Source organism: Hippocampus guttulatus, chromosome 5, assembly GCF_054856545.1.
Source record: "Hippocampus guttulatus isolate MCC_2025c chromosome 5, RoL_Hgut_1.0, whole genome shotgun sequence".
Classification (NCBI taxonomy): Eukaryota; Metazoa; Chordata; class Actinopteri; order Syngnathiformes; family Syngnathidae; genus Hippocampus; species Hippocampus guttulatus.
The window spans coordinates 16,049,882-16,072,530 of record NC_141265.1 but is presented as its reverse complement, the minus strand read 5'-3'; the positions used below and the strand labels follow the sequence as shown (position 1 = coordinate 16,072,530).

Below are 22,649 nucleotides of genomic sequence, written 5' to 3'. Positions count from 1 at the left end.
ACATTAGTTGAATTAGTAGTTGCCCAAATACCTGCCCGATAAATCTGCTTTTGAGGCTTTTCCAACCTAAGGACGGCAGGGTCCAACGAAGACAATGCTGACAGGCTGCCTGTGTGCTGTGATGAAATAATGCCTGTGTGCTGCTGGCAAGGCCTGATTACTGTTTTACTTGCCTGCTCTTTTTATAGCCAAGCTCTTTGTGTCTTGAATGGTAGCAGAGCAACCGCAATGGGCGTGCTTGTGAATATGCTCAAGCACATGCAAATGATATCTTCAGTTTTAAGTTTTTTATTGACATGAATACGTGTAAAGGCTTTGTCCCGGTTATTGCTGTGGAACGTACAGTATATAGGCGGGACATCCGCACCGCGCTTTGTGGTTTTAGTGTTATGGTTTGTTCCTTTAGAAGTGGAGTGTTAAAAACATTTCACCAGGCTTGCTTTGCTGCCTGTACGAGTTCAACGCGGTCGTCGTTTGATACACTGTCGTCAGAGAAAAACCTGACTGTCTTTCTTTTTCTCTTGGCTCAGCAGCTGCATAAAAGTGAAACTAGAGCATTCTATTCTTGCAATAAAGAGGTTGTCTACCTTTTTTTTCCTTTCTTTCCCCCCCCCCATATCTCTTCTAAATGGTCTAGTTCATTGTACTCGTATAATACACAAAAATGGAAATAATAAAAGTCTTTGTAAAAACATTTGAACCATTGGCTCATACAATTGTCTAGGCCAGTGGTCCCCAAACTTTTTCCTGTGAGGGCCACATAACTTTTCGCTTCTCTGATGAGGGGGGCCGGGGTCAGTTTGTAACAGCAAAAGAGTACCTAGACGTAAAAATTCCCAAAAACCCACACAAAATCAAATAACTTTTTTTGATACACTCGCGGTATTAAAGACGTCTTTCTTCTCGGGACACACCACCTCCGCGACAACATTCATGCATTTCATGACAAACTCTCCTTACCGCTGCTTGCTATCAGTTGAGCAAACCGAAAGCTAGCCCGAACAGATGGCTGGTTCAGCTGAGCTTGGCGTACAAATGTATTTTGCTGAGCTAACGTTCCTCTTTTTAGTGTTGACAGTTTGTCTGCTCTCATTTGCCCATGCAAAAAATCGTACTTGTTGTTGTGATGGGATTCATAGTGTCTCCGCAGATTGTATTCTTTGAATACCGCCACCGACAGATGAGACAGACAATCTTTTCTTTGCATTGAAAAAAAAAATCGTTTCTCCATTTTGGGCTAAATTCCCTGTCTTCTGAATAATTTTTTCTCTTACCTCACCTTTTCGCCATGATTACGTTCTCTTTGAGAGGGACAGGTTTTGGAATTTTTTTTCTGGGGTTGCCAGATAACGGCACAGACCGCAGAAGGATGGAACAAATGTCACGTTATACAGTATGTGTTTATGAAATTGTTACTAGCTAATAGTTAATCATGAAAATAGTTCATAACTAAGGAATATTTTATTGCAAAAGCCAAATTTTATGATAAAATACAAATATACATAGATGAAAAATAAATCAAAAGACTCTGGTATTGTTCAGGGGGGCCGGACCAAATGTGGAGGCGGGCCGGATCCGGCCCGCGGGCCGTAGTTTGGTGACCACTGGTCTAGGTGTTTCCATTCTGTTTTAAAAGTGTGCCCAACACAATGCCAATACGGTATTTATTCTCATTCGGGAAGCATCGAGGTGAACTGCAGCAATCTTTCTCTATGATTTCTTCTTTTCACTTTCTGCCCTGCCCACGTTTTGGCAGTGCTCCCACACAACAAACCCCATATGCACACCCACTGTATCTTCCCAGTGTCTTTGAATTGAACCCTCCATTGTAACGTCGTGTCGATTTTCTGCCGCAGGCTAACCCTTAAATCAGGACTCCTTATTTATTCCACGGGGCACCAACGTGACAAAGCCTCCACTGAGTTGTGCATCTGTAGTATGGAGGGAACAAAAGTGTGAATGGAATTGCCATGGATCAGCAATTCAAACGAATGCGAGCAGGGACAATGGTGGCGTTGGAGTTGTTGCACTCATTAAGTCCCGTGACGTGCCTGTTGCTTGAAATATGCAAAAAAAATTTATATGAAACAATGTTCTTCTTGTGTATCAAGACAGGTTATTTGAAAGTCCATCAAATTCAGTGCATTGGCATGCTAACACTGACGGTTGCCTCCGTGTTTTAATTCCAGGCATTCGTCTGCCGAGATCAGGCGAAACTTCAGCGGAAACTATGGCTATTATCACAGACGGACAAACTCCAACGCCTCGACCACAACATATCTCACTGTGGTGAGTTGCGCTTTGTGTCCGCTATGTTTGTCTATTTCCTCAGAAACTCGTGGCCCTCATTAATGTAATTGAGAAAACAGACATCCTGCATGCATGCGCGCATTGCTTGCGTTGGAAAGGAAACGGACGCTACACGATAACGAAAGAAATAGAGTAGCTGCAAAACGTAGATGCCAAAACGTTAGCAAATCCCATGTGATTTCAGCTTAGTGAGCATCTAAAGGATGAACTCTTAACGGAGTATGTTGGGCCTTTTTTGGGACTTTTGGGATCGACACATTGAGAATGTTAAGCGATACCGGAATGAAAGGGCTCACTTCTCGAGCCCAATCAAACAATCTCCCACGAAGATCAATAATACAGGTGGTACCTTGAGATATGAGTTTGTTTCAATACCTGACCACACTCAGAGCTCAATACACTTGCGTCTCAATTTGTCTTTTCCCGTTGAAATGAATGGGGATGCAATTAAACCCTTCCAGCCATCTAGCGGGGATTTCGGCAGCGCACTTAATTTTGCTCATATGTCAAGATAAATACTTGTCAAATGATGGCTCCTATCTCAACTACTAAGTCAGGGTAGTCATATCTCAAAACACCATCGCATGCAAATTTCTCCATTGTGGGACAAATAAAGGCCTTATCTTATTTTCATTAATTTGTTTCAGAAGCACTATAGACAGTTCTGGCTTTGAATTTGGAGCTTCCTCCCACATTCCATAAACAGGCTGAGTGAAGATTCTAAACTGTTTGTACACCGGGCCGACCCATGAATATTGAAAATATGCACACACAAAAACACACAAACACACACACACACACACACACACACACACACACACACACACACACACACACACACACACACACACACACACACACACATATATATATATATGACAATAAAATCGCTAAGTATATAAGGTGGCACGGTGGTCGACTAGTTAGCACGTCGACCTCACAGTGCAGAGATGCAAGGTTAGATTCCGTCTCCGGCCTTCCTGTCAATATCAACATGCAAACCCTTCTTCACACTTGGGAGATACCGTCTGTAAAGTTGGCGACAAGCTGAGCGACTCCGGCTCTGTGAAGCTGACGGGATGATGCGCAGTAATCCGTTGGAGGGATTTGTTCCCACTCTCGCTCCTGTGAACCCTCTCTCCTCACTTTTATTTTCTGTTGCTGCCCTTCCTCTCCACATTCGCCGACCTACATCTCGCTCGAGCCGACTGAGTTTTCCAAAGCTCCGAGGCAGCACTCCTGACACTCACGATCAGTGACTGAGTGTGCTCTATGCCTTTGATTCCGCCCCCTGACACACACACACATACATACACACTCTCCCCAGTGAAGAACCTTGAACGAGTCAGTTGACAGGCTTTAGGGAGGATGCCTCGCACCATTCATCTATTTTGCAGCTCACGGCGGCGTGCTACACGGTTAATCCTTAACCTGCTTGGGAAGTGGGTCAGAAGCTAGGCTTGATGGGGGTTTGCCTACCTTGCAGCTTACACGGGCAAATCTTTAATATGGCTGGATTTGGGATGTGGGAGTGGGATTTTTAATATCATAATCTCTGGGATGATAGTTTGTTTGTTTTCGGAATTCACTCCATGGCTTTTTCTCAATTTTTTATTTTTTTTACAACTCTCATGACAAACAGATCCATCCATCAATTTTCAATAGCGCTCGCTCCTCGTGATGTTCGGATGTGAGCTGGAGCCTATCCCAGCGAGAAGCTCCGTACACCCTGGACCCTGGACCAGTCAGTCGAAGGGGACTTATAGACACACACATTCACACCTATAATTAAGTGTCTTCACTGTACCTATTTAGCATGTTTTTGGAATGTGGGTGGTCGTCGGGGTACCTGGAGGAAACCAACGCAAGTGCAGAGAGAACATGTCAACTCTCCACAGAAAGGCTCGAGCGGAAAATTGAACCAGAACCTAAGAGCTGTGAAGCAGAAGTGCTAACCACTAGGTCACCGTGCTTAAATTAACCAGGAAAGTTGCATGTGTGGATGTGCGCGTGTATGGTTTCATTTAATGGATGAAAGGAGGGCGTGCTGATGTCACTTCCTCTTATGCCTTGCGGTTTGTCTGAAATCTCCTGTTAGGTGGGTTCAAGGCTCAATTTAAAGTCTTTACGTCAGCCAAAGAAATGCATGATTTGAGAATGTCGAACCCTGATCCGCTGTGCTTTCCAGCTTCTAGGAATATGAGGATAATATTTAAGAGGATCTGCATCATGGCTTAGTTTCAATAAAAAGAACCCAGTGCCTTGCAGTGTAGGTGCACACTGTCACTTCTCGTATCCGGCATGCGCCATTTTGCGCGCTTCCCCTTTTGAGGCACTTTTCACTTGTCAGCGGGGTAAGTGCACAGCGTTTCTCTATTAGCACAAATAAGGATGACCATGCTCAAATTGTTTAGATTTTACTTCAATTGTTGAAATGATCACGTTTTGCTTGCGCTGTCATATTGCTTGTTGATCTTCTTAAATCTTATGTATTGAGCTTTTTCAACAGACTTTTTCTGAGTTTTGCTTCACCTTTTTAACCCTTTTTGATCCACAGCCAATACACAGACAATACTAAGAGTCCACGTTGCTCGCACATAGCAACGTGCCGTGATCAGAGGCATGCATACATTTGCATTCATTTCTTCTAGTTTGCCGCCACACTTGAAACTGAGTCGACGGCTACTATGCAGACAGTGTTGTTGACCTGTCATCAGAATAGAACCTTTAAGCTTGCATCAGTTCCCAATGATCTGCCCTCTGAGCATTAATACTCATGCCTTGCCTTACAATTTGCTGCTCAAAAACATGCCGAAGGATTGACTGATGTGCAGCAACACGTCTGGAGGTAAATGGAATTTACTTGCCGCTCAATTGTTGGCTTGAAGCGGTGACTCATCATGTTATGTTTCTGCAGTCATTTCTGCCTCTTCTCTGTCTGTTAACTGAGTTGAGGTATTTTTACCGTTCCATTAGCACTCTATTTTTATTTCATCTCATCCTCCATTTCCAATCTCAGCCTATCGCCTGCAGTGCTCAACATGGATGTTAACCGTTTGAAAAGTGAGCTTTTGATCCAATACTGAAGGTTCGAGAAGCTTTGTAATTTCTGCAGTTAGATGTACAGACAATTGAAAAAAAATCTTTCTGGACTGAACCAGAGTGCAGAAATAACGAGGAAAATACCTTTGTAAATAGCTATTAAAAAATAGATGAATTATAAAAACAAGTGCAAATACAAAAGTGAATCGTGTTTGATATGACAATATAAATAATCGTAGAAAACAATAACAATATTACCTTTGCGCGATTGCGTGACCACAAGAACAATTGGAATTGGAACAATGCAAGTGAATGCAAAGAAGTGGATTAATTAGTAAATTAGAATTTACTTCATCGAAAACACAGCCTTGCGAGATTTTGCGTGTACTTGTTTTTTCAGCATTAAAAGTAAGTACACAACTTTTGTATATTTTGTAGTAGTAGATACCGTAGGTAAATTTTGGTTCTGGAAGGAAACTGGGTGTTCTAAAAAAAATCGGTTGGGGTGTACAGGTACTCATTTGTGTTTAACTTTAGCACGTGAAACACTTTAGGAATGAGTGCAAAGTGTGTTTTGCAAAGATGAGTCACACATCATACTTTTTAAATTATTCTAAATTGTTACACAAGCTTAAAATGAAGTTAACCTCTCTATCATGTAAAAACAAGAAAACACACCACCTTAACTTTGACTTCGGCGTCTTACAAAATTCACAGTTTCAAGTTATTTGGCTTCATCTTCTGGATGACATTGTCCTGTACTGTCCGCTGATATTTCCGACATCATTTAATCTTCGTCTTGTCATTAGCCTGCTCACTTTCCACGTCCATTTTTTTTTTGTGGGGGGGGGCTTTGTTTCAAACGCACCTGCTCTTTATGTATAGCCTCCCCCCCTTCTGTGGTGTTCTTTTAAGTGCCACCTGCAGTTAGGTTCATTGGGTTTATAGATGATTTTGGATGCTATGTTCCAAGCCCTAACTCTCTCCTGATGAAAGACTCTGTGCAGAACATACAGCAAGAATGACTGAGTTGTACTGTTCGAGGTTTCAGCTAAAAATAGAACCGTCTGTCTAATGCAAGCCACTATGCTCCAGTTTTTCTCGTTTGTTTTTGTTGGACAGGTAAGAGGTAGCAGAAAATGGCCTGTTTTCTAAGAATAGTCAAATAGTGTGTTTTTTGCAATCCTCATTAAATGAATCACTCAACTGACTGCTAATCTGTCCTGTTGGTTCTAGTCAAACTGATAAATGTGTGTTGGTATATTGAACAGGGCAGCACGGTGAAATAGTGTTTTGCACATATTGCCACTCAGTCCAGAGGTTAAGTGTTCAAATCCCGATATTCATGCTCTGTCAAACGTAACCGTAAACCGTAACGGAGACTCGAACTCAAGCATCAGAACTGTGAGGCAGACACAAATTTTCAGTGTTGCTTGGAAACATACTGTTGAGAAGAAAAAAAAAATTGCTTCTGTTTGTCCTAAACCTCTCGATTGGGTTCCTCAGCCACAGTCATACGACGCGGTGGATCCTTTGGACCTGGAGGAATTCCTGATGTCGCAGCTCCGCAACGGCGACTCTGCCCTGATGCAGGAGCTTGGCGATTTCCCCGACGATGACCTGAAGGTGGAACTGGTGGAGAAGGAGTGTCGCACCGTCCGGCACCCCGTCCCTGACGACGGGTGGGTCACCGCCTCACATACGTGAGACAGTAGAGGAATTGTACAATAGGATTGCTAGGTAGCCGGATAGATAGATACACCCAAGCAGAAAGATTCATCTTTTCAAATCGTATCGAGACATCTCATTAAAAAATATCAAACACGCTGTAAGTCTATTGAGTCACGTTGATCTGATTGGAATATAAAAGTTATGGCTGCAGAAGAAAATATGTTTGCCTACTTTCTGTCAATGTGAAAATGTACACTCACACAAGTAAATACTTTGGATGAAAAAAGTCTTTATATGCCACATTTTTGTTATATAGAAAATATTATTTTGTTATATAAAAAGATATTTTCCACAATTAATGTGACCCAACTGAAAACAAAAATAAAAACTGCCAAAGCAGGGAGGTAAAAATAAAGTACTGTGTTAATGGTATTGCATACTCGAACAGCTGAACTTGATTTGAGGTTAATCACTGGCACTTTACATGAGTTAGAATGTGATTGGTGACTTCTGAACACAGCTACACTCTGTTACAAAAATGTGTGCACCTTTGATTATTTCCCTATTTTGGCTTCCCTTCTGTTAAAAAAGTTTCTTTTTTTTCATTTGAGTCGTGCTGGTTGTATGTCATATTAATGGTGGAAAAAGTCGAAAAAGATCACAATAACGCGGCATTGAGCAAGAATGTGAAGAAGGTTTACACCCACCGAGCTTTTCTTCCTGTCAGTGTGTTATCATTCCATCTTGTCTCTAATTTGCAGAGTGGAGTTGGATCCCCACGTGAGAGATTGCGTCATGAGTTACACCCAACCTTGGCTTGTGGTGTCTAGAAGGTCAGGCCTTTTAACTCTTCTCATTCCCTCGACTTTCACAAATATCTTGGCTTTTAAAATGATGAAATTGGCTGGGGAATTGAATTGGGGGTGGGTAGTGGGGGGCCGGGGGATAACACGAAGCACAATTTGCAGGCATTTGGACGATATTCTCACCAGAGAAAAGAACGACTGCAGACACTTGAGAGGTGACACATGTTTGTGAACAGGAAAACGAGATACATGAGAGAAGCCGCTGAATACTGCACACCTCCGATTTGAGACATTAACACGGCCGCAATCTTAGTTTGCAAGACTTTGATGTATGGTTATCTCCGCCGATTACAAGTGCAGAGGTGTATCAGCCGTAACCACGCGTGTTGTTTCCAGTGTGTGCATCACTCGCTAACTGTGCGTGGTTGTGTGTCCTCAAAGGTGCCAAGGTGATGGCTGGAGTGCATATTCGGATCGGGCCGGCCTGCACAAGCTCCTTCAGAAGCAGACCTTTGAGTCTGACGTCCAGTCACTCAAAGACAACACGCCAGTAAGATCCAGGACACACTTTTGCAGGAATGGGCAATCGTTTGTGCTTAAGAGACACATTTGATTTTTAAAACATAGATGGGCCTGATCATGTTTTGATGAGGGAAGAAAATAGTTCAAATGTATTTAAAATATATAAAACCGGCAATTTAAATACAAAAATAATTCATTCTATTTTTTATTACTAATAATTATGTTGCTTGTATTTTTTTTTACCATTTTTTAAAATAAAATAAAATAGTTAAATGTGTATATACGGTATATACAATTGATAAATATTTTACATATATATATACAGTATATATATATAGGCGGCCCGGTAGTCCAGTGGTTAGCACGTCGGCTTCACAGTGCAGAGGTACCAGGTTCAATTCCAGCTCCGGCCTCCCTGTGTGGAGTTTGCATGTTCTCCCCGGGCCTGCGTGGGTTTTCTCCGGGTGCTCCGGTTTCCTCCCACATTCCAAAAACATGCATGGCAGGCTGATTGGATGCTCTAAATTGTCCCTAGGTGTGAGTGTGGGCGTGGATGGTTGTTCGTCTCTGTGTGCCCTGCGATTGGCTGGCAACTGATTCAGGGTGTCCCCCGCCTACTGCCCGGAGACGGCTGGGATAGGCTCCAGCACCCCCCGCGACCCTAGTGAGGATCAAGCGGTTTGGAAAATGGATGGATGGATATATATATGTATATATATATATATATATATATATATATATATATATATACATATATATATACATATATATATGTGTGTGTGTGTAATATGTAATAATAATTAATTATAGTTATATTTAGCGCGTTGTTTTTTTAATCACGTCAATTTAAATTTTAATCTCTAACTTTGTTTCTGTAGGTGGGTTGCCTTTTTCTAATATCCCTGTAAAACGAAAATAGGGCTTTCTCAACAATTTGTAAATGAGATGAAAATACAGATTAATTAGATCAATTAATGACAGATCATAATTAATTAATCTCACCTTTTTTTAATCTCTTGACAGCACTAATATATAAATATTTTGTTTTTGTTTTTTAACAAATCACTGAGCATTCTTATCAGAAAAACTCAGTGCTGCTCTGCTTACTGTTTTGCCCAAGATGATCGTGTCATATGTAAATAACTCGTGAGGAGTTTTTTTTTTTAACGTAAATGAGCACGATTGTTATGTAGCAGATGACACGAAGTGCAGAACAGCTCACACAGACACATTTTCAGAAATAAAGTCCCACTACCACTAATACCAATATTTACATTTGCTTTTTAGTGTTTAATTTCACATTTGATGGGTGGGAAGGAACTCCAGAAAGCCAACTGTGGTATTTGCGTAGAAGCTAGTCAGCATCTATCAGCAAGTAAATATTTCATATCATGTCCCCGCAAGCTGCTCAAACTCAGCTGTAAGAGCAATGAGACTTGAGGGAACTTCAGCTTTAGATAATAACCTCTGTCATGCAGGCAAGAAGTTCCACTCTTGACTCATTCATGTCCTTCTACATTGTGTAATCCCCTGACTTGCCTCTCAGCTGTTGTGTCACGCTACTGTTGTGTTAGTCACTTCAAATTCTCCATGCGCCCGCCAGACTTGAGCGCGACAACAAGTCTAGGTTAATATCCAGCTCAGCTCGCCAATCATGGTCAAACCCTGGGTTGCGGGGAATTGCTGAAGCCTATCCCAGCTGACTTCCGGCGGAACTGGTTGCCAGTCAGTGGCAGGGCACATATAGAGATAAATTACCATTAACACCCACATTCACACTATCTCTGAGTGGGAACTGTATCCCACGCTGCCGGCACACAAGTCCGGCGTGTGTAACACTATACCATCAGTGACTCCCTGAGGATTTATATATATTTTTATTTCCGTATGGCTCTACAACGCGTGCGTAGTCAGTGAACTCCAATTTGCTGCCTTTGATTCAAATTTGTTTGTGAGGAAGCGGGCCTGAATTTTATTTCGAGCAGCATGACAGTCCATACTGATCAAGGCTTGAGAGGGAGACAACACAGAGGGGTGGAGGTAGGGTTTGAAAGAGGACAACACCGCTGTGTCTTTCTGCTGGAGTAGTGAGGCTGGGTAATGTGAAAAAAAAAAATTTGCCACAAAAAATCAACTTCTGATCTTAACTAATTTTTGCCCTTGGTTTAACAAGTTTGACTTTTTTTTTCTTTCTTCTGGAATTTGCTTTATTTCTCCTGATACCAAGCAAGCTTTGAAATTGTTTCTCCTCAGCATTAACGTCCATCAACTTCAACTGAAATAACAGACGTAAAGGGAATTTTATTTTACCCGCCCCTGGCGGACCTGACAATTTGATGGATGAAAGTAAACGCAATTTTTTGGGCACAAGTGGTGTCACACAATTTTAGTGAATTTGATCAAGATTCTGACAGACAGGCAGACAGATTCTGAGCTCTGTTGATATGTGTGGTGGATGTCAACATGTTTCCAATCATTCAATCAAGGCTTTGTTCACACCCACAACAGCGCAAATGCATTTTTCAGACTGTGAGTGTTTTGCAAAAATACCAAAAGAAATAAAACCCATGCACACAGTTAGACTGCTCTTTGCGCTCGATTTGCACTGAGTATGAAAATAGGGTCCGTTGTGTTTGCAATGAAAAAAAAATGCATTTGTATTCACCTCTTCCTCTGCCTGCCACTAGCGTCATTTTCTGTCCAGTGATTAGCGGGTGGTCTGTCAAGGGTGTTTGTATCGCACTTCTCAACCTTAAGTTACCTATGAACTGGCTAATGAAAACATGGTTCTTCATGTTATAGTGAACTATGTTCTTTTAACTACTTCCTAGTTCCCGTTATTGGCCCTCAACTGGGATTGGGTGCCAAGTTCCCATTCTCCTTTGTCTGAAATTGCCCAACGCTCGGCCTCTCGGCCTTAGACAGCGCCAGCCAATCGGCGTCCTCGCCAACCCTTTAACCCACTCTTGTCAGTCCATCTCTGCCAGAGCCACTTAATCACCCAAACCAAAAAGGCCTTTATTGGAGTGGCCAGCTTCCCATGATCTGCATGCCAGATAGAGTGTGACAGTAAAAGGAAGAACGGGGCAATTGTCCTTCGGCACATCACGGTCCGTTTTGCTGTCACGGCTTCTGGATCGTGGTGCGATGCACAGACAGTTCTTGACAGAGGGAATATGGGATTGATGTGTGATGGGAGCAAAAGAGACAAGGACAGCCCAGGGGCTAGCTAGTATGGCGAGAGGTTCAAAGACAAGCGCAGCATGGCTATGCCTACGGATACTGAGTAAATCAATATGATGACACCATTGCCCTCCTGAGAGACTTCCAACTTGTGTGCAGCGGTTATTAATTGGCATTAAGTCTAATGACCATCAGGACCAACAGCTCAGTGGTTTAGTGGTTAGCACATCTACCTCAAAATTATGTGTTTGAATCCCAGCACGGCCTTCCTGTGGAGAATTTACATGTTCTCCCCATGCTTGTGTGGGTTTGCCCCAGTTTCCATCCACATTCCTAAAACATGCGTTAGGTCCATGAAGTAATGCAAATGAAACACATGACCGGTTCCGCAAAAGATACAAATATAAATGGGCACATTTTTAAGTAGCATGAGGCGAACAGGCAATATACTGATGTGATTATTCATTCATAGCAAACACAAACATGCTAAATGTTCGATTTTGGAACTGTTTTTAAAGTATACGTTGCCAGAGCTCCTTTGTGTTTATTTGGAGATGTCATATTGGAGACCACAATCTTTTCACCTTGGCAAAAGTGTGTGCTTCCCTCGGTGCCTTTGGAGTTGCTACTCTCTGCGGTATAAGTACACCCCGCTCATACAGTATCCCATCCCCTCGACATTTTAACTACTCTTTTATTCCCTCCATTGTCACATTCATCCGCATAAGCCCCCCTCCATCCTCTTTCTTTCTTTCAACCTTTGACCCCCCCACCCTCTCTTTCTGCCATCTGCCCAGGTCAAGTCTCCAACTCTAGCGAGGTTGAATGATGACTCTGGCCGCACGCTGACCTCCTCCGACTTCAACTTGCGCTGTTTGACTCCAGATCAGAGGGTGGCCGGGCTGCTGGCCTTCAGCAGTCCCGAGGAACTGGACCGCTTCAACCAGGAGAGCCGGCAGGGCAACAGACACCCTGAGGTTTTTGCGCTGTACCCACCCGTTGACGAGGTGAGGCCTTGGCCATTACTTTTAGGGGTGTGCATTTTCCCAATAAAAGATCAAAACATATTTGGATACATGGGATGTGATATGATTCAACGACAGATTAATTAATTAGATTTTTTTAAATGATTATTTTTCAAGTGCAATTGAAAATATTACAATTCCTATTGTTTATATTTATTTATTTGGGCGTTTTTTTTGTTGTTTTTTTTTTTTTGGTTAAACCCCTACCAGATTATATACTCATTTTTTGCCATGCCCCAAGGAAGGAAAGGAAAGGGAAAAAACTTCAGTGTAATATAAATTTATTCATCATTGAACAAGTCTAACTTGATTTTTTTAGTAACACTGTTGCTGCTTTCAAAACTTAACATAGAAAAAAAATGCCGCTGAAGGGAATCGGTGCTGGTATCGATGAGCAAACTCACACAAGGACCACACAAGCAGCCGAGCGGCTTTCTGTATAGCAATGAAAGTTGCATGTGACCACAATTGTATGTTGACAGATCGCACCAAAATCGTTTAGTAGCCGCCAAAATTAATTTATGGCACAGGTGAATGTGGATGTGCAGAACACTGCAGCTGTCATGTTTTATTTCAATTTCAATGACATCATTGATTCATGAGAAAATTAAACACTGGCTGATCCGATCCAAAGTCAAGCTGTAATGCATGTCGTAGACTGTGCCAAAGTGTCAAACAAATTACCTCTTGTTGCTAAATAAAGTGGTATTTTTCTTACCTAAAGACACACATTTAGCAACGGAATCCGTCTAACTCCTGCTCTTTCATGCATACTTTCCAAAAGTAATACTTCTCTCGTGTTCCAGGAAGACGCAGTGGAGATCCGACCCGTACCCGACTGCCCCAAAGAACACACTGGAGACCGCATCCTGATCCGATGCCAGGCCATCAAGTAAGTTGAATATTTCTGGATGACTTCAGCAGCAGATGGTTGTATTAACATGAAAACGAAGGCCATTTTTTAACTCATGCATTGCACATTCTTGGATGTTGTGTCCATTTGTGGCTCCAGGCAGAATACTTGGCGGCTGTTGCATCCGCCCCCCCTCCCCACACTAATTTACAGCATCTCCTCACTCTCTCAAAGCATTTAAAAACACACAAACACAACCATGTCCTCCTTATAACCCACTGACGTGACAGATGTTTGTATTTCCTGAATTCATCCCCTCAGTTCACATCACAAAGTGCTTCCAGATACAACAAAGACTCAAAGCAGTCACATAGAGCAGGGAGAAGTAGAATAGAAATACGATACGAGGATAGCACCAGGCGAAACATCAATTAAATATCAGCACGTTCCAGCGCTGGAGTCATTTCTGAATGATTCTTTTCTTCTTAGGTTCGAGATTGACATCGAGCCCATATTTGCCACCATGGCCTTGTATGACCTGAAAGAGAAAAAAAAGGTAAGCAAAGTGACTCGAAACAATCACCATGACCTTGAGCAGACAATGCTTCAAGTCACATCACAACAAACCAAGAAGGCAAAGACAAAGTCAAACGCACTTTGAGGTAGTGGTCTCGTGAGATCTTGCTTGATATCATTATTAGCGTCATTAGAATTTTTATCCCATTTTCCAGTTACATAGGTGGAGCTCACACTTATTTTAATATTGAGTGATGTTGTTATTACCACCTCCACACCCCACCCCCGATTTATTATTGCGTGCCATGTCTCTCCTGATTTTCCGCATGTCTTTAGGCACTCAAGTCAGTCAGGGATCAGTGTAATCTACATGTTTTGCCTCTATCACTAATACTGTGCATTCCCCCCCCCCCCAGCCGGCTACTTTGAGCTCTGACTATTTGCATGGTTTGGAAGATGGATTTCGCTGGGAGGTTTTGTGGGTGAAGAGGCTGGAAGGATTTAGCTTGTGCTTAAGAGCTGGTGGAGATAGTGTGATGGGGTTTTATGCCATTGGCCTGGCCCTCTTCTGACTGCCCTGTCGAGTAGAACTGATGCTGATGACTCTGATTTTGGCTGATGGGTAGTACAGGGCACAAACGCAGTGATATGTAAAAACTGGACCTAAAAAATAACTATTTTTATTCTACAGTTGCTTGTAATGAGGAGACTGGCCATTAAAACCTCTGTTCTTGTATTAGCGTTCCTGTTCAGAGTTATGTGGAGCACTTTTACAAATTTTGTTTTACTGTACACCTGTGATCTATCATTTTGGTGGACCAGCAACAACTCCTCCCCTGGTGTTAGCATTAGCACTAGTGCTAACATTACTGTCATGCGCTCAAAATTAGACTTCTATAAACTGGAAATTGGTGGACCATCCAGGACAGAGCATCTTGCTAATATTACAATTCAGTGTTGTGTACAGTGCTTGTACAAACCTTGCCTCGTACATAAACATATTTAATAGTCTATAATATTGGTGGACAAGGAAGGATAGCTTTCATGTTAGGATTAGCACAGATGCTAACTTGACTGTGTATGCAAGTACAACAAAGTTTGTAACACTAAAAAGAAAGTGTTTTATAATAACGCTGCACCAGCCCGAAACCTTACGTTAGTAGTATTGATGCTTGCGTTCCCATTCGGACTTTTGTGCAACGCTTGTAAAACCTTTTTTTGCATGCTAAAATTAAGTGGTCTATAATTTTGATGGACCAGCCAGGACACATCTCACATTCGCTTTAGTATTGGTAGTAGCGTTACAGTATATTTGTATGCAGCACTGTACAATTCATTTATTTATTTATTTCGGCTTGGAAATTCACTCTGACACCTATGCACAACTCTGAGAGTGATTGTGTTCGGACGGGTAAAGTGCATTCCGCACCCTTTGATTTACGAATGCTGCCAGCATTGTGCACTGTGTCTCCAGTCGGCGGCGTCTAGTGAACGCACGAGCAGTCCGTTTTTCAAATTTGGGCAACACTGAGTTTCTGAATGGTCGGAGTGAAACATTCCATGCTCCGAACACATTTCCGAATTCACCCTTTCATGCATGAAAACTCTATACTATGGATGGACCAATATGGCCATCCATCATTTTGGGCTGGCAATAGCTTACTTACTGTAGGCTCTCTGAACTGGTGAATGCAATGTTACAGTTGCTGTTAAGCAGCTGTGAAATTGTGCATGAGAGAAACGGTTACATTTTTGCAGAACATTTTTTCCTGACCCATTTAGTGTTCCGCTTTCCTCTTGCCTTACTGCTCTTGTTTTCCCCTTCCAGACTACTACATCCCTCTACTGTACGTCACAGTTTCTTCTGCTTTTATGCTGTCTGTTTGTCATTTCCTCGCATCCGTACCTCTTGTTTGCCTTGTGGGAATTCTTGCGCTCGTGTTTGTTTTTTTGGTTTTTTTGAGCTCACAGTGGTTTTGTTGCTGTTTGGCATCTGAGAAATTGGCTACAGATGTTCACATAATTCCACATAATTCTCTCCTTATTAATCATGGGTATGTGATGTGTTCCTGCTAAGTGGACGTACAGTGCTTGACCCAACAAGTGGCCTACAAAGTGCAACAGGAGAACCGCAAATATTGAAAAATTTGGAACATGATCCAATTTGTTCGAATGTTGAAACATTTTTCGCCCCACAGGATATAATAGAAGGCAGCATGGGGGGGGGGGGGTAGTGGTGGTTAGTTAGCATGACTGCTTCATAGTGCCGAGGTTCTGGGTTTGGATCTCTGGTTCCTCTGCCAAGTTTGCATGTTCTCCCGGCTTTCTCACACGTTTCAGAACATGCATGTTCATTGAAGACTCAAAATTTTGCATAGGTTTGAATGTGAACGTGAGTGTGCATGGTTGTTTGGCCGTATGTGCTTTATGTCATCTGGACAGCGAACCTAATGAGAACATGCTCTGTGGAAATTGGATTGATTTTACAATTTATAATTGATTGATTGATTGATGATTGATTGATTATATGCATCCGATTATTTTATAAAACTTTTTTTTTTACTATGACTAAAGAACTGGAAAAAAGGATTGACCAGGCAGGGAAGAAAGGAAGGCAGAGAAGTAATTTTAAGCAAATAAAGAAGGATGCAACATGAAAAGCAGGTCTGAGGGAAGGAAAGAAGGTAGGCAAAGAAGGCAGAATGTACATTTAAGCAAAGCACACAAAGATGCAAAATCAAGTCTCATGAAAGAAAGGAAGAGAGGGTGAAGGAAAAAAGGCAGGAAGGAAGATAGGAGTGAAGGAAGTAAAATAAATCACGTATGGTGTGGAAGGAAGGAGGTAGAAGAAAAAAAAAGATTATTAGATGCATGAATAAAAAGCGGGTCTAAGGGAAGGATGTCAGGAAGCAACAGATGCCAGGAAAAAAAGGAATTCTGAGATGAGGAAAGACAGTAGAGATGTTGAAAAACAAGGATGGAATTTGGGAACAAAGAAATAAAGGCAAAAAAGCCAGGTCTTGCAACAGAGGAATGCAAGTAAGAATGCAAAAATAAAAAGCACAATTCTGAGGCAAGTTGAGTTCATAAAAAAGGGAGGTCAGGCATACTGGAGCACTGTTGACAGTGTAAATACCCGAGGGGCCAGATTTAAAAAAGGAGGAGGCCGGTAAGGCGGACTTCTTCACACGTGAATATGTTTGTCATTAACCGTGAGGTCACAACTCAAGCGCTCTTGTTTGACGCCTTTGTTCCGCTTTGCAGAAGATCGATGCTGACGACTCCATGACCACACCCCTCGCGTCTGTTGCATTTGGCTTCCTGTAACATGACCTGTTATCAACACGAGGTTTTCATCTGCACACAGAGTGACAAAACCAAGCGTGTCACAGGATTCATGGATACGATTTGACATCTGGTGCTTTTTTTGGAGGGAGGGGGGGGCAACCACCAAATCTGCTGCAGTGCTCTGTGTGGCCGGCCCTCTTGGAAAGAAGCCCAGTGAGGGGAAAAGCCGAGCATCACAAGCATCACATGACCGGCACATGTGGCTTTGTTCATAGCCTGAGGTCGTGATGATAATACTGCAGCGGTTTATGCTAGAAGCATAGTCACAAAACCAGTTTACAGTATTTTTGCCGGTGCTGTTCATTTTTTAGGAGCAGCACACACATGACAAATCTAAATTGTATGTTTGTGACATTTGTCTTCCTGCAATGTCAATATGGTCCAAGAATGGGCTCTATTTCTATAGCCGTCCCATCGGCTCAATCAATTGGCGTGACGTCTTTGGACGGGTGCTTCACTTTATTTGCAGATTGGTGTCATCAGACAATGTGGCGTAGTCATCGAGCACCATGAAAATTAAGTACGAGTTGACACACGATCAGGGCAAAATTACCAAAGAGCAAATGTGTTTATCTCTTTCCGCTCTTTCAGGGGGAGCTTAGCTAAGATTCAAGACTTCAGCTATGGTTCCTCTTCCTAGCTTTGGTATGTTTTGGCTTGACACTCCGGTTCTGGTTTTAAATTTTGGCTCTGGTTTTCCTGTGTCGAGTTGACATCTTCTCCTGGGTTTTCTCCGGCATTACTAAAATATTCATTTTAGTCAGGACTGGTCAACGTGGGCCTAAAATACAATCTCATATTTTGGAACGATTGCCCCCCCAGTCCATTACTGGGGTACCGTAGCTTCCAAGTCACCCAAAAGTCGAATGAGCACCATGGCTGGAGAAAACGGATCACTCTCTGCGCTCTTATTTGAGGTTGAAATGATGCTCAACCCAGTCTATCCTCTTTTTTTTTTTCAGATATCCGAGAACTTCTACTGTGACCTGAACACTGAGCAGTTTAAAGGCTTCCTGCGATCGCACACTCCTCACGTTGATCCCTCCTCACTGGCCCGGTCGGCCATCTTCTCCATCACCTACCCTTCGCCCGACATCTATCTGGTCATCAAGGTGAAAATGGGATCCATTAACAGTGGTTATGTGACTTTTTACAGCACAATCTAAAACAAAAATTACTTATCTCTCCAAGTACCAGTATCATGATCAACATTAAACTCATCCTTGCATCCTATGGGTTTTTTTTAAGGAAGAAAATGTTCTTACATGATGATAAAATGTCAAATGTATTGTACATAAGTTAAATAAGAACTGTACTGAAATAAATCTTTGAAAAAAATTTTTTTTTAGCCATTGTAATTTTATAAACACGTCGGAAATGTAATTAATTATGTCTATGCGTACCACTAAAGGTACAGTACTTTGAGAATGACTGAAAGAGGATAGCACAGATATGTTGTTTTCCTCCTGGTTTTAATGAGGTTTTTTTCCCATTGAGTCTCTTGGATTCAAATTTATCAATCTAAGGAGTTTTGTACTTTTTGTTCCAGATTGAAAAGGTTCTCCAGCAAGGCGAGATCGGCGACTGCGCGGAGCCTTACATGACGCTGAGGGATTGTGAATCGTCAAAGGTAACGTAGGCCGTCGGAATACGCTAAAATTGTTGAAATGGTAAATATTAAATGCTATACACTTACTCGGGATGGCCATAAAAATAGATTGAGAAATGGAAGAAACTGTCCAACTCATTTGCTGTTTAAAAGAAGTCAATCAGTAATACCCATGCAGAGCTGCACTATGACACAACCACTCAGGGCATTGGGCAACACGTTTATACTGCATATAAATGTTAAATATGTTACAGAAAGGATGGTCACCATATTTGTTGGACCATTAGGCACACCGTATCATTAGGCGCAATATCAATGAACGGTTCTATTTTAATACGTTACATTCAGAAGGTTAACTGGGTTATGAAGCAGGTTATCTTTGTAAAACATTGTATGTTCATTGTAAGTGTACCGTATGTTTATTTGACAAGTTTAGTAGGTCCAGACGGGAAATGGTTAGCGCCGCGTGCCTCGCTTTTTTTTTTTTTTTGCACGCTGTGCAACTACTCAGGGATTGTTTCGAGCAGAGAAAATGAGGAGATCATTCGAGAGAAGAACAGTATATGATTGTTGGCTATGTCACATTTGAAGAATTCGTGCTTGTGTCCTTGCAGAACAAGGACAAGCTGGAGAAACTGCGTGGCCAATCCGAGGCCTTCTGCCACAGGCTGGGTCGCTACCGCATGCCCTTCGCCTGGGCCACCGTCAACATCATGGAAGTCATCAGCACTGCCGCCATTGACCGCGACATCACCGACTCTGACAGCGTAAAAGGTGTGCGCCCCACCCACTCCCTTCTTTGTGTGTTTTCATTTGACCTAGATGTTTTTTTGTTTGGTTTTTTTGGTCTCCATCAGGGAAATCCAGCAGCATAGATCGTAAAGTGCAGCTGCCCCGGAGAAACTCAGAACGTTTCAGCACTTTCGATGAGCAGCCATGTAACATCTCTGCTTTCAAGCCTGCCACTATCACCATCAGCACCATCTTCAAACAGGTCTGGCTTCCAAAATACCAAAAAAAAAAAACCGAACTCTATTGCTAGGCAGAGATGCATCATGTCCTGTAAAAAAAGATTGTTAACCTTCCAAATACATTCCTTTTAACACATAACCATGTTTGGCATCCATGTCAAGCAACTGCAAAAACAATTCAAGCTATTCAACCTTGGAAGGAGTTTAAAGGCTTTTATAATAAAGTCGTAAGTCCTCGTTCTCTTGTATTTTCATAATTCCCTCTTTTTGAAAAAAAGTACACAGATGTATTAAAACTACAGAAATAAATGTATATTTAAAAATGTCCTTCCATCCATTTTTTATAGCGTATTAAGATCACGTGTGAGACGAATCCATGTCCTGAATGATTCACCAATAGTACAGACAATGACAAATTAGTAGTATTAGGTAGCTGTGGTAATTTTAGTCTACGACATGATAATGAAGCTGGCATTCTAGTATTAGTTGTAGTAGTGATAGTGTCGTACATTACATCATTAAAGTTGGTTTTTTTTCTGCTTCAGGAAGGGGATCGTTTGAGTGACGAGGACTTGCTCAAATTCCTGTATGAGATAAAGAAAACATCCACTCCACAGAGACGAATCAAGACGATATCAGGTTCCCCCTTGTTATGTTTAAGGAAAAAAAAATGTTCAGTTGCATTTTTTGGTGAAATGCTGCAAAACCAACAGTAGCATTCATTCATGTCTTGTCGCTTCAGGCTCCATAAAGCTGGACATGTCTCCACTGCACGACTTACCTCAGGCTTGTTTGTCCACCGAGCTCATCCCCCTCATTCCCGTGGCGGAGAAGAATATTCGACATGTCAAAGAAGTGCTGGAGTTTCCCTCCAGTGAGGTTTACGTGCCTCATAACATTTACAGGTGAGCCGCAGTGACACCTGTAAAACACTCCTATAATGTATACTCAAAGTCAGTGGTCCCCAAAAACCGGTCCGTGGACCAGTACCGGGCCTCGGCCCGTTTGGGACCGGGCCGCACAGAGACAGACGTGCAACACGAGCCATTTGGAGTCCCCCTTCTAACTTTGGTTTGCTAGTTGAAATAAACAGAATCCTCCAATAAATGTAAGAAGAAGCAGTAGACAGAAAGTAATCGGAACAAATTGGCCAAACGGACAGCTAAAAGCGCAGCTCCTGGGCAGCCATGACTTCTGAAGATGAAGCGATTTTGACAAGAGAAGTTCCTCCCTTGGCGGTATCGCCAGAGCGACGTAGAGGAGGAATCTGTTGTGCGTGCTATGCCGTCAAAAACAAGGCAATACAAGAAACCGGTTGATTCATTTGAACACGTGGCAAAAAGCGGAGTTTGAACAGCCTGGCCATGTAAACATTAGCAGTCGCTAATAACTAACCCGCAGCCACCGGGTGGAAGCAGCAATCAATCGTGTCATCTTTTGATCAGACCTATTTGCAAGTAGCAATGATGCTAATGCCCTAAGTGGCATCGTAATTTAATTACATTATGATTTCTAATTGTTAATAAAATGTTGAATTACTCTATTATTATCTTTGTTGTCAGTAGCAGTGCTTTCAAACTGGCAATTTAAAAACGATGGAAAAAAAAATGTGTGCCAGTCCGCAAACAAAAAAACGCTGGGGAGCACTGCTCTAAGTAAGATGTGTGAGAGTGTTGAAAGTATGGTTGTAAAACGCAGAAATTGGAAATACAAATATGGTTTTGTAAGGAGAAAAAGAAAATAGCCTGAGGTTCAAACAGGCCTTCTTGTTCAAACAGAAACTGTTCTTTTTTTCCCTCCTACAAGCCTCAGGCAACGAAAACAGTCATGCTGCACTCATTAGTCTCAAGAGGTGGTGTCGCTCATTGCATCGTACTGGATTCTTCTTATTTTAAAGGCGGCATAATGGAAAGTTGACTTCAATTTTTAAAAAATATTTTATACAAATAGTGAGGATAAGCGGTTTGGATAATGGATAGGCAGGAAGTTTGAGCTTTGGAGTGCCTGACCGCCCTTCGAGTATGAAATTGATAAATTAGCCAGTCATTTGCCATCTGGAGTCTCCTGCTCTGGAGATAGTTTCAGAGTCTCCTGAAATCTCAAACAATACCACAAAAGATATCTTGATTTGTTGCTTGTCAATTAAAGTATGTGGGAAGGGGGGGGGGTTAACTGTCCATCCCATACCTAAGCAATGTCACGAAGCTTTGCAAATGTTCACAATGCGCACCGTCTGTGAAACGAAACTGGGTCACAGGTCCAGTCAGTACCATCTGGAAGCTGTTTTCAATTTAATGTTTACATAATAAAGAAAAATATACACAATTTGAAAACAAAAAGATCTAAAACTTGAAAGAATTTCAGTGAGAACGATGACAAAATGATGCCAAATATTTTGGGACACCCTGTAAGGTAATCATAAAGAACTGCATGCATGCTCTGACAATGTCTTCAATGTTGTCTTCCTATTACTGATGTCAAGATGTTTCAATTTCGTGTTGAAAGCCAAGTAAACCTGTTTCCCATTGTGTCACTCATTGCAAAGTTACACACATGTCACTATTGCCCTCTAGTGTTTAAAACATGAATGACATCACTTTTCCTCCCTTTGTATTCTGCAGGAACTTGCTCTTTATTTATCCCCAGAGGCTGAACTTTGTCAACAGGCTGACGTCTGCACGAAACATCACCATCAAAATCCAGTTTATGAGTGGAGAAGACCCCAGCTGCGCACTACCAGTGAGTGCAGATGCTACCTCTCAAACTATACAGACACACACACACACACACACA

General features: G+C 42.0%; 1 protein-coding gene across 3 annotated transcripts in view; it reads left to right on the top strand.

Moving 5' to 3' along the window:
- The window catches only part of dock8 (dedicator of cytokinesis 8), a 62,867-nt gene that overhangs the window by 5,792 nt on the left and 34,426 nt on the right, over positions 1–22,649 (top strand). For 2 of the 3 annotated variants that reach the window (XM_086110611.1, XM_086110610.1), the window contains exons 2-15: positions 2,190–2,289; positions 6,859–7,034; positions 7,785–7,856; positions 8,271–8,379; positions 12,332–12,541; positions 13,366–13,451; positions 13,902–13,968; positions 18,239–18,388; positions 18,826–18,906; positions 19,500–19,659; positions 19,743–19,879; positions 20,402–20,495; positions 20,599–20,761; positions 22,478–22,595. In XM_086110611.1, coding sequence (XP_085966737.1) covers positions 2,190–2,289; positions 6,859–7,034; positions 7,785–7,856; positions 8,271–8,379; positions 12,332–12,541; positions 13,366–13,451; positions 13,902–13,968; positions 18,239–18,388; positions 18,826–18,906; positions 19,500–19,659; positions 19,743–19,879; positions 20,402–20,495; positions 20,599–20,761; positions 22,478–22,595 — 1,723 coding nt within the window. Of the gene's footprint in view, positions 1–2,189; positions 2,290–4,287; positions 4,665–6,858; positions 7,035–7,784; positions 7,857–8,270; positions 8,380–12,331; positions 12,542–13,365; positions 13,452–13,901; positions 13,969–18,238; positions 18,389–18,825; positions 18,907–19,499; positions 19,660–19,742; positions 19,880–20,401; positions 20,496–20,598; positions 20,762–22,477; positions 22,596–22,649 lie in introns of those variants that run through there. The other variant, XM_086110612.1, reaches the window with a different exon arrangement.